Below are 12,444 nucleotides of genomic sequence, written 5' to 3'. Positions count from 1 at the left end.
TTAAGTATAGAGTTCAGAGACACTAAGTACATTCACAACCATCACCCCCATCCATCTTCAATACTTTTTTGTCATCCCAAATCTTAGCAATAGATTTTAAATAATTATTTTTTGTTATTGAGTAGGACAAGCTCTCATATTTTCCCAACCCGCAACTTGGAGATAAGAAGAAGGAGGATGACAATCGCTCCCATTTATTAACCTTCCCAGGTGCTTAATAGGAATCATTTCCTTTAATCCTCAAACAACCTCACGAAACCTGTGTCTGGTCTCCACTTCACAGATGAAGAAACGGGAACTGGCCAAGCGGTTGTGAATTTGAGCTCAACTGGTCCTCAGCTCTTACCCACTCAGCCTGCGCAAACGCGACGTCGCGTGCCTCCTGGCCCACCCTCTCCCAGCACCGGCTGCACCGCTCAGCTAGCCTTCTCCATTTCCCCACACCCAGCCAGTGACCGGCCGTCCTCTCTGCTCCGTCTGCACCAAAGTCAGGACACTTGAGGGCAATCCCTTCCCTGCCTCTCCTCTGGGCTTTATGATCCAGGGTCTCTGAATTGAAGTCCCTCTGCTCTTCCCACACCCAGTTCCTCCACTTCCCTGTCCTATTGCATCACTGCTCAGCTCTTCCTCACCTCTGGGTCCTCCGACTCTTCCCCCCTGCAAACCGTTTCCCTGGGCCGATCTTGTGAAAAGACAAAGTCTCCCCGTCTTCCCTCCTCCAGGATCCTCTCTCACCTCCCTGTATTGGCCGAACTTTAGCTTTTGCTGGAGTCACTATTCCCCCACCTCCCTCTCCAGTGGGGGCTATTTGAAGAACAACACAAAACAGACTCACCACTGATCCCAGACACGGGGTTGGGCTTACCTGGGCCTCCACTGCTTTTTCAAGTCTTTATCTTCCTCTCTCCGTAGAACAAAGCTCATCCCCCCTGAGGTTTGGACTGGACACCCTCAATCCCTTCAAGGCCTCTGTTCTCCATCCTGCCAGCACCCCTCATTGGTTGAACATTTGCAATCTGGTGAGGCTTCCTCTCCACCTCACCCTGTAGCCTCCACCTCTCACGTAAGCCTCGCAATTTCTTTCCTTCTCTCCATTTCAGCCTTTCTTCCCAGAGCCAGAATTAGGACCTCTGTAAAAGACTAAATACAGCCTCCCCGTCTGTGACCACAGTCTCCTTTCCCTTCAGCCCCCGCATGTCCTCATTCCCTTCAACCTGTGGCAGCCCAGTCCCTGTCCCTTCAATCCTCTCCTTGTTGCTCTTCTTTCCTCCATGGTTTCTCCGTGCCCTCACAGCTCTACTTCTCAGCTACTCTTGTCTGGAAAGACCTTAGTCCTAGGTCCCTGTTCGTGGCTCTTACCCCACACACGGCCGTTGAAGAACAACACAAAACAGACTCCGCTTCAAACTCCTGGCCCCCTCCTTCAGTTGAGCCCTGAGTGTCACCCATCAGTTCTTGTCTTTGTTCTGGATTAGCTCCTTCACCTGTTTCTTTCCAGAGTAACTGGCAAAGCTTCACTGTCATTCTTGAGACTCCTACTTGGTTCCCTCTCAACATAAGATGGTGCCTCTTATTTCACTGAGAGAAAGTCAAACTTTCAGTGTTGAACTCCCTCAACTTCCCACCGTGTGACCTGTACAGGTGTGTGAAGCAGTGTGTTAAAGTGGAAGTTTCCAGAGGCACTACAGTTTGATAGATGTCAGCTGTAAAGTGCGTCGGGAGACTGACTGCTCCCAGGACCTTGCATGTCTCCAAAGGTGCATGACCAAGAATCTGTTAGATGACTCTAAAACCCACAGCATGGATACAAAAAGATTGAAAAGGAGGATTTTAAAGGATTTCTTTGAAGAGCGTTGTGTTGTGGATACACACCTCACAAGAGGGAGATCAGGTAAGGCCTTACCTCCACCAAAAGAGGGCTTCAAGGAGGCCACTTGGAAAGCTGAACATGTGACCCCTGGAGTTTGGTGGCTACAGTGGGTTTGTGTCTGACATGCATCTGAGGAATCCAAGTCAAAAGGAAACAGGGCAAAGCATCTTTTACAAATTAGCTCTGCCTCTTGTCTTTTCTCATTAATAGGCAGCGATGAAAAGAGCTCTACTTGATGCCACTGCATAAACCCCTACACAAGTGGGGTCATGGGAGCCATGGAGCAGAAGAGCTGTCAAGTCATTAGTCAGATGAGCCAGAATACGCTTCAGCTAATAAGAAACATATATTACTTTCTCAGAAAATTTGTAGATTCAAGTTCTTATAACCCCCTACCTTTCCCTGGGTAGAAATACTGTTCTATAGGTTAATTCAAATTCCACCTGCCTACCTCAGATATCTTAATTCTTCTACTCTCTGTCTCTAGACAAAATTGCCTTCAGTGCTCAGCTCACGTCATGCTATTTCTTGACTTTGCTCATATTGTTTCATCAGCCTAGAAGCCACCTCCTCTAGGAAGCTCTCCCTATACTCTGGGCTTGAATAGACACACTTTCACTGTGGTCTCCAAATATCCAAGGTATATCGCTATCATTACACTTACTATATTGTATCATAATTGTTTTTAAAGTATCTGTAACCACTACTAGATGCGAAATGCTTAAGGTAAGGACTGTGGGATTCAGCTCTGTGTGTGTGGGACCTGACCCAGTGCCTGGCATATATGAGTGCTCACGTAGTGTTTGGTGAACGAGTGAATGAACGGTACCTGCCGGTCTGCCAGATCGATCTTGTTCCCCAGCACCACCATGGGGTAGGACTGCTCCATTGGAATGATTTTGGCCAGAACATCACCCCGCCAGGTATCCAGGGCTTCAAAAGACTCTAGGTCAGTGACATCGAAAGCCAGGATGCAGCCATCAGAGCCTTTGTAGAATGTGGACACCATGGAGCGGAACCGTTCCTGTCCGCCTGTGTCCCAGATCTGGAGGGGAAGAACAGCCGTCCCATGGGGCTGTCATGAGTGGCTGGAGATAGGCTCAACTGGGTCACATCATGTCAAAGCTTCCTTTCCTGGGTAGGGAGCACACAGCCCTGGCACAGGTGCATGTGGTCCTTTCCCACATGGGCATCTTGACCCTGTCACCCACGCACACTACGGTATCTTGCCACTAACACTTAGCATCCAAGAATACTTTCACATCTAAGCTCTCGTTTTCCCCCTGGGTCATCAGGACAAGCAGTGTTATTCCCATCTGATAGACTTGGACCTTCAGAGTGATTTGCCCAAGGTCACTCGCCAAGTTTTCCAGGCAACCTGAGAATAGGAGAGGGGCCTCACAACTCCTGGATTACAGCTCTTCCTTCTAGATCAAGGATCAGCAAGTTTTTTCTGTGAAGGGTTGGTCACATAGTAAGTATTTTAGGCTTTGCAGACCGTACTGTCTGTTACAACTATTCAACTCTGCTGCTGTAGTTTGAAAGCAGCCATAGAACATGCTCTTAAATGGGCATGACTATGTGCCAGTAAAATCTATTTACAAAGACAGGTGGACAATATTTGGTCCATGAGCTGAAGTTTACTGGTGTCTGTGCTGCACCATTCTAGCTCCTGGTGCACATTGCTGCCCAGAGAATGGGGGGGTGATTTTCAGGTATGTATGTTCAAAAGGGACAGGGAGGGCTGCTCACCTGTAGTTTCAAAGTTGTGTCATCCAGTATGATAATCTTAGAGAGGATGCTGGCCCCCAGCGTGGTCTGGTAGTCCTCGTAAAATGTCTTGTGCACATACTGGTGGAGGAGAGAGGTCTTTCCTACACTGAGGAAAAAACCCAGATACATGTGAACACACACGTACAAACACACACACACATCCATACCATTCTCAAAATCTTACCACGCCCCTCTCACCACTGTCTCTCCCTGAGATTCTGAATTTCTAACATTTGTGGTCCGGGGACCACACTTTGAGTAACAAGGGACTAGGGAATGGTTTCTAGAAGTAGGAACCAGTGAGCAGAGAGGTTTGGAGAGAGCCGAGTGCCCCAAAGCAAGGGTCAGGTTATTCCTGTATGTGGCGGGAGGTGGGAAGGCAGATAGATGCTAAGTGGCTTGTTATGCAGAGCTTGGACCAGAAACCAGGTAGCCTGGCCCACCCAGCCTCTTTCTCCCATCTGAGCTCCCTACCTTGGTGTGGGATGTCCTCCCTGGTGCCACCCTGCATCAGAAAATGACCACTAGAGGTGGGAACATATCACTGCCCTTGGCTAGGGGGCTGCTTCCCACCCCCAGACCCTAAGCTGAGCCTGGCTTACCCCAGGGATCCGATGATGATGAGCTTCAGGTCCACCTTCTTCCGGGGATTCATGGAGGGTTTCAGAGTCTGTAGGGAAATACAAGTAATTCACACGCTGGCCAGAGAGTCCCCTGTGGCTGAGGCTGGCCTCAACTTTCCCCTCCTAGATGTGAAGGTCACAGTGCCCTGGGCTGAGGACTTGGGTGGGATGGTTCTCTAAAACAGGTGGATAACTCAGCAACCCTTACACACCCTCTGTTTAACATCCCCTGCAGGCTTCCCCAAGGCTGACAGGGTGGTGACCACACAGGACAGGTACAGCTCTCAAGGCTCAGTTCCTCCAACCCTGTTCTTGGAGGCAGCCTGGAGTTCCAGGAAGGCCAAAGGGGATTAAAAAGAGGCTGTACAGACAGTCAAGCCTGGAGCCAGGGATGGAGAGGAGTGCGGGGAAAAGGAGATGGGGCAGGACAAGGGGTCCATTGTCAGGACTGCCAGAGTGGCTTTGGATGGAAGAGCGCCCCTTCCCCAGCCCAAGGTGGTGCTGCAATTGCAGAATCAAAGACTCTTCTCTAAGGCAGCTGGTGGGGTTGTAATTGGTACATGTTTCTGGAAAGCTACTTGGCAGCAAGTAGTGAGAGTCTTAAACATGTTCCTGACCTCCATTTCTAGGAATTTGTCCTAAGGAAATAATTTGAAATGCAGGCAAAGACTCTATGAAGAATGCTCTTCATAGAATTATTTATAAACATCCAACATTAAAGAAGTGGTTAAATAAATCATGGCACACAATGAACTATGAAGCAGTCACTGAAATGGAGTTTTTGAGCATATTATAATAATGGGGGGAAGTGCTGCCATAGGATCCAAACAGAAAACAGAAGACACTAAACCGTACATACAGTACAACCACAAATACTAAAATGAATTCCTACTTGCATAGAAAAAGTTCTAGAAAGAAGTACATACAAAATTTAAATGTTTAATTCCGAGTGGTAGGAAATTATATGGTTTTAATTTTGTTCTCTACGATTTTTAGTATGTTCCAATTTTTTTACAATAAACATATCAAATATGTATTGTTACTATTAGAGAAAAATACATGTGTATGTGCATGCATTTTATATAGACATATATAAATTTATGTGCTTATTCATTTTATTTTATTTAACAAGATAAAGCAAAACTGTTGCAGGGGACTGTGCTAACTGGCTCGTTCGGTCTACCCTTAAATGCACACATATTCTCAACTCCTGGGTCTGTACGGATGAAGCTTGGAAAATTAATAACTTAGACTTAGTTCAGTCACATCACAGCTCGCTATTCAGCTATTTTCTCCTTGTTTTTCCCTTTCACTATTTGATTCAATGACTGGTTGGTTCCCTTTCTTAAGACTATACATACCTTATTGGTCTAATTAATCAGCAGAGCACTAATCTGGAAATAACAATTTCTCCATTTTCAGACAACCGGACACGGGGATCCAAGGTTGCAACTCCCATGCAACTTTTGCTGACAATGCACGACACACTCCAGCTGTGGCTGCTGAGTTCGAGATAACCCTATGAAGCAGACTGGGCCCTGGGAGGCGATTTCTCAACTGTCAGCTCCGAAACTAATGACTAAGTCCCACCTTTCTTTGTTCTTTCCCGGACCTGTCTGCCTGACTATAAAACCTCCTGATTAGTCCCCGTTTGGGGAAGGTGGTTTTCTCCTGGACATTAGTCCGCCATCTTCCCTAGCTGCAGGCATCTAGAATAAAATATGCTTTTGACCTCATCAACACTTGTCACGCAAATTTGTGGGCCTCGGGCAACAAGTGGCACCGGACCTGAATCTGGTAACAGGTCTTGTGTCCTTGGGTGCACTAGGCATACTGAGTAAACCTTGACCTGATCTTGCCTGGCTAAACTGTCAAAAGTTGGCCAGTTTCCTCCGGTGCTTGGAGAAAGCTCTAAATTGGATGTCCTAAAGCATTGAATGTTATAGTTCTCATTTTGCCACCATGTGACCTTGGGCCAGTTACTTCACCTCTCTGAGTCTTGACTTTCCAACTAGAGAATGAGCCAGTTGGGTCCCCAAGACTCAAGGTCTCTTCTGGTTGAAAATGCTTTATCTACTGGGGCTGTAACTCATTGAGCCACAAGAGCCTTGCCTGGGGGCGCCTAGAGGCCGAGAATTGTTAGGATCTCTCCATGAACCATGTCATGGCCCAAAGGTGATTTGAGGCTCTGCTCAGAGCTGTTTGTCAAGGGAGCCAGAGTTGGTGGCACTGGACCTTCTACCCAGGAGGGCTGGGTTGGCATGGTGGGCAATAGGTCTTCTTGATGGTTCATGCATTCATTCTACAAGTGCCTGCATGTCTACTGTATGCAAATCCCTGACCTGGATGCTGGGGGAACACACGGATGAAGCAAATAGGCTCCCCCCACCCTCCCACCCCCTGCTACACAGGGAGTCATCAGGGGAGAAAGGATAGGGGCTAAGCAATTACCAGAGAGGAAGTGTCAAATGCTCCAACAGAAGCACAGAGAAAGTGCTGTGGGAATTCAGTGTGTGTGTGTGTGTGTGTGTGTGTGTGTGTGTGTGTGTGTGGTGGGGGGTGGGTGGGAGAAGCCGATTGAACTGGGCCCTGAAGAAAGGAGACATGTAGTTGGGGCTGATATTTCAAAGGGAGGTAATGACCCTCTGAAAGGGAATAACCTGGGAAGAGGAGACTGGAGAAGGTGGATGTTTTACTTCAGGGAAGGGTGAGGTCAAGGGTGTGGAGAGAGGAAAGCCTGGAGAGGGAGCAAGATTAAGTGGGGTCATGAATGTCAGACCAAGGGTCCTGTCATCCATCCATCCATCCATCCATCCATCCATCCATCCATCCATCCATGCAACATTTCCTATGCTCCAGACAGACATGCGAGAAAGAGAATTCAAGGTATTAACCAGGCTGACATTTTGTAGTGGGCGTTGCTGCCCACAAGGAAAACAGCCAAGGGAGAAGTGGCTCACAAGCCCCTGAAGGCTCAGGCCCCTAAGCCTCAGTTACCACTCTGGAAGGGGAGTGGGAGCAGTGGTGAGCTCTTCCCCAAAGGCTTTGGTGCAACTAACTTAGCTTCAGAAACCAACACAGCGCCTTAGAAAGGGAGTCAGAACAAAAGGGAGTCAGAACAAAAGGGAGCTGGGAGGGTGGGAAAGGACCCTGCGGGGGCTGCTCTGTGCCCTCTGTAAAGCTTAGGGAAGCCTCCAGACAGCCCTATGAGATGCTCATAACTGAGGCTCACAGAAGCCAAGTCTCAGTAACTCCTCCAGGGCCACACAGGTAGCACATGGATGAGCTACTGTTTGAATCAAAGGCACAGAAGGCTCCTCTGTGCCACGTTGCCTCCAACCTCCGAACCCATAGAATCTGTGTGCACAGGACCCAGGGCACTGGGCTCAGGTTTGGTGAGCCCAACAAAACCCTAGTAGAGTTGGAGGAGATTGAGAGAAAGGCAGCCAAAGTGACAAGAGGTACAGTGGGAGTGGAGGGAACAGGGGCTGCCGAACTGGAGCTGTAGAGAGGCCTGAAACGGAGAAGGTGTTCACCCTGTGATACGCCGTGCTGCCACGCGGCTCACACTATACGCTAACATTTATTTCCTGGCACTGTGAGAGGGCTTTGTGAATATTCAGATAAATAATATGCATACCATTGTGAGGCTAAATGAATTAATACATTACTGGAATACATTTGTACCATATAATTCATTATTATAGAACATTTACTGGAACAAATTAAGGGTTCAAGAAATGTTAGCTATTTTGTGACTGTTGTTGGCACACAAGAAAACAGCCTGTGGGATTGAAACTATTATTATCTCTATTTTACTATTGAAGAAACAGATGTTTGGAGAAGTCAGGTAGTTCATCTCTAAAGAGACAGCCTGTAAGTGGCAGAGTCTGGAATTGGAACCGGAATTTGAATTCAGGCTTAGCACCAGAGACCACACTGTTAACTGCTAGGTTCTACTGCCTTTTGCAAACCTAGGATTGAAGATCCCACACCCTGCCACTTGGTGCTCGGGGGGGAGGCTTGGGGGCTGTGTGGGATGGATTTGATATGGTACAGCAGAGCTGGTGTGCATCTGAAGGGAAAACCTGGGGGCAGGGAGAGAGGTAAAACGTCTGCATGTTATGCGCAACAGAGGATCAATATTCACGATGTATAAAGCAATCTGTAGACAACATACAACCTAAACGTGGCCAAAGAATATGAGTGAGTAACCAGTAGAAGTCTCATACATAATTAGTCACAGGCTTTGAAAAGATAACTCAACTTTACTAATCTTTAAGGCCATGCAAATTTTAAAATGCCACTTTTTTACCCACTGGAAAGGCAAAATTTTTTAAAAAAATTGATAATATTTAGTGTTGGCAAGGGTGTAGGGTTAACACTTGTATATTGTCGATAGAGTGTGCATTGGCACAGTCTGTTTTGGAGGGCAATTTGACAGTAGCAAAACTGAATATGCTCATACCCTAGGTTGTAATCCGAGCAATCTCTTCTGTAGAAATACACATATACTCAAATACATATTTGTACAAAAATGATTGCTAAAGAGCACTGTTATAACTTAAAGGTCCCTCATAAGACACTACATAAATTAGAATGTAGTCATACTCTGAGTGAGAGTAAAGTAATCAAGTAGAAGATATGATGATAATTGAAGTAAAAAGAAGATTTTGTACAGTATGATTCCAATTGTATAAAAACAAACAATAATTCTATGTGTGTGACTACATGTTTGATATTATATTTATGCTTTTCTTGTAAATACATAGAAAGCCACAGCTAGACATCCACTAAATGATTACTAGCAGGTGGGGAAAGGTAGATTAGAGGGGAGGGGTTATTGTTTTATTTTACGTATGTCTTGTGTTAAAATTCGTTACATGAGCCTCAGATGTTGTAATTAAAAAATATCAAATAAAGACTTAACGTTTCTTTGAAAGGAGCACGTAGACAGATGGCAGCTCAAAGTCATCTGACTATAACTTCCTGACAGAACAAATCATTTTTTGCAGGAGAGGGCGGCTGCCTGGTCCCATGGAGTGATCACAAGTTTTGGAGTCAGAGTTCTCACTCACCTCCATACATTGGTGACCTTTGGTAAATTACTTAACCATGGTGAGACTGTTCCCTTTTTGGTAAAATGGATATCACTCACGGCTGTGGCATATTCTGCGGGGTAGCATGTGTCATGTTCTTATAGTACAACTAGCTTCCCAAATTGGGGAAGATCCAGATAAATGGTTAACAACTAGGGGGCAAAGGGAAGGCAGATTTGCAGTGCCTGCCACTTTCTTCCCCGCCCCCCCCCACCTTTTCCCGCCTCCCCCCCCCAACTCTGGTTCAAGCCTGTTGTTTCTCAGGCTAGTTGTGTAGGACACAGCTCCCTGGCCCACGCTGCTATTGCACTCCCCCGGGCTGAGGCAGTCGGTCACTGTTCACAGCAGCTCTCGCTGGCTGCTGGCCACTCCCGATGGCTGCTGGCTACTCACGGCAGCACATTGTGGCTCATGGCAGCACACAGTAGCCCGCGGCAGCCCGTGGCAGCCCAGCCAGCCCACGCCGACCACCAGCTGCTCACGGCAGCCCAGCTCCAAGGAGAGCTGCTGTTCACAATGTTAGCTGTGGAGGGCACAGATCACTGGCGCTTGTGGGAATCGAACCAGTGACCTCGGTGTTGGGAGCATGGCGCTCCAACCACTGAGCCACCAGGCCAGCCCGTCTGCCACTTTCTATGGTGTAAATATTCCCACCATGGCTGGTTTCAAGCTCCCAGTGGAGCCTGCATGAAGGACCTCTAGTCATGTAGTCCAATCTCCCATCTAGTGCTTGAGTTGTCTCCACCACATTCATAGAAGGATGGAGCCAGACCTGCCTCCATAGAGCTTCTTCCCCCAACTAGGGGCGAATTTCTCCTGGGAGCCACATGGACAATGTCAATTCCTCTGCCACATGCCAACCCTTCTGGGGTTCAAAGTCTTCTCGTTGAGTTTTAGTTGAGTCTTTTCTTCTCCAGATGCTTGTAACTCACCTTAGCCTTGACTCTGAGCTCCCCTTACCCCACCCCACCCTGGTCTCCTTCCCCTGGATATGCTCTTAAAGGGTGCTGCCACTGCAGATTCCCCTACCCCACTCCCAGAAGGGCAGGAACTTGTTGAGGGGGCTTCTATGTATTAAAATAGCCTGGTCCTTGGGCTCAAGACAACTGGCAGCAACAAGAGGGTGACGAGGACTGTATCAATGGCAAGGGAAGGAGGCTAAGGGGGAGACATCGGCTGTAGGCACGTGCAGGTTTCAGGTGGTGGCTGAAGTCTTTTCCCATGTCCTCAGTGCTATCCCTTGGCTGGACTTTGGCAAAGGCTGTTATTTTAAACCTCCTCTGGTCCACTCAGCTGACTCAGATGCTTCAAACCAGGGCATCCTCCTAGAGGCCAGGCTGAGTCATCACCCTCCGTTGTTAAGTAACAGTGAAACACAGGCTTGGAATGCAGGGCGCTGCCTTCAGCCAGCTCAGGGCCACACAGAGCAGAATTGGCAGGCCACTGCTCTCCGTTGCTTGTGACTGTCTTTTCTCCCCCTGTTGCCTGGTAGCTTTTCTCAGCCTGGAGCCCTGGCCCTGCCCATCTACCAAAACTACAGTACAGCTCAGTCCCTGGGGAGTAAGAAAGACTGAGTTGATGGCTCTTCACAATCAATCAATCATCAATCAATCAAGAACCCTAGGGCTTGGGGCCAGTTACAAGAACTCTTGGACCTGCTCTGCTCTCACATTCCCACTTCCCTCCTCTCCCTACCAACTGGCCCCAACCAGGACCCACGTAGTCTTCTGCCTCATTTGTGTTGCGTGACCAGGAGGAGGGATGAGGGAGACCACAGCCCTGGGATGTGTGCCCACAGCCCTGGCGTCAGGAGGCTCAGCACTCCTGTTCTTTAAGTTCTTTTAAGTAGAAAGGCAGTGCTCAGAGGGCAGGCTAGCACCTCACATCTCTCTGTGTCCTTCCAATGAGACTGAGCCATGCTGGGAATATTGAGTCTTCCATAAGTAGTTATCTATCCATCCCCATCCTCATCCCTATCTATCCATCCATACATCCATCTTTCCATCCATCCACCTACGCATCCTTCTGTCCATTCATCTACCTATCACCCGTACATCTATCTATCCATCCATCCATCCTCCATCTGTCTGCCAATCTGTCTGTCCATCCATCCAGCACATGTACTGCATGCCTACTGTGCATTCGCACTCCGTAAGTCTGAGGATACAGACAAGTTACTGTCACCGTGGGACTTGTGTGGAGGAGGATTGGTTGGTAAGCCCAAATAAATTACTTTTATTAATCATAATGCCTAGCACTTATAGGGCACTTTGCAATTAAAAAATGCCATCGTAGCCCAGTGGATTCCTGAGGCAAGCTGAGACTAGACTGAGGTCTGTCTGACTCTGTTCATTGGCTCGCCTTGCATTGCAGAGCTGTGCTAGGAGACATACTTATGATTTAAAACAAGAGGGACACTTTCCTACTGTAGGGGTTCCCCCTTCCCCGATGAGTCCCTTTAGATAAGATGGTTCCATCCCAGAAGGTACCCTGTCCATGTGTCAAGGGGACTCCTGATGCTGGCTGGACTCAGCCCTCCCACAGGGCTCCGGTGTCTGGCTGTCCTTCCTCTGACTGTGCTGGCAGCTTCCTGCCGGAGACTGACGGCCTGTGCAGAGCCCCGAGCCGGGCCCCAGCTCCCTGGACTGGGCGGGGAGTCTTTTCTGCCTGGCTCGCTGCCATGCCCTGGGAGGTTCTCCCAAATGGGGGTCTTTGGGCTGGATCTAAGCCCTCAGCTGCCAGGTCCTAAGCCTTATCCTTGCATCCCCTGCTCCTACGCCTCCCCACCAAAAGACAAGTACATCTGGGAGCTGCTGGGATAGACAGAAAAACCAATAAAAACTTGCAGGGCACTTACAGCTCTGGCTGCTTAGCATTCAGCCTCCGAGGGCAGGCGGGAGTTCTCTCTGGTCTGGGGCTTCTCCTCTCAGAACAACAGTCTCAGCCCGGTCAGAGGAAAAAAGCTTTGGGAGCAAAAAGAGTTTGTTGAGGCCAAGCCACTTTCTTCTTAGTTTTCCTCCTCTCCCTCTCATGCACAGACTTGGGAAAGTTGCAAAAGAGGCTGGGCCTGGGTGACCTC

At 48.3% G+C, this 12,444-nt stretch overlaps 1 protein-coding gene and 1 long non-coding RNA gene across 2 annotated transcripts in view; one reads left to right on the top strand and one right to left on the bottom strand.

The window, feature by feature from the left end:
• LOC141569328 (uncharacterized) overlaps positions 1–6,006 on the top strand; it is a 21,938-nt gene extending 15,932 nt beyond the window's left edge. The window contains exon 2 of the long non-coding RNA XR_012492853.2: positions 5,689–6,006. This is a non-coding gene — a long non-coding RNA (uncharacterized LOC141569328). The remainder of the gene's footprint in view (positions 1–5,688) is intronic.
• RAB7B (RAB7B, member RAS oncogene family) overlaps positions 1–12,444 on the bottom strand; it is a 23,801-nt gene extending 11,357 nt beyond the window's left edge. Inside the window, exons 1-4 of the mRNA XM_019752538.3 lie at positions 12,223–12,444; positions 4,246–4,313; positions 3,623–3,749; positions 2,700–2,915 (exon numbers count right to left, since the gene is read on the bottom strand). Of these exons, the coding sequence (XP_019608097.1) occupies positions 2,700–2,915; positions 3,623–3,749; positions 4,246–4,298 (396 nt within the window). The 5' untranslated portion in view covers positions 4,299–4,313; positions 12,223–12,444. The remainder of the gene's footprint in view (positions 1–2,699; positions 2,916–3,622; positions 3,750–4,245; positions 4,314–12,222) is intronic.

Source organism: Rhinolophus sinicus, chromosome 11, assembly GCF_057876585.1.
Source record: "Rhinolophus sinicus isolate RSI-liver-muscle chromosome 11, RSI-T2T, whole genome shotgun sequence".
Classification (NCBI taxonomy): Eukaryota; Metazoa; Chordata; class Mammalia; order Chiroptera; family Rhinolophidae; genus Rhinolophus; species Rhinolophus sinicus.
This window is presented reverse-complemented; position numbering and strand designations above follow the sequence as displayed.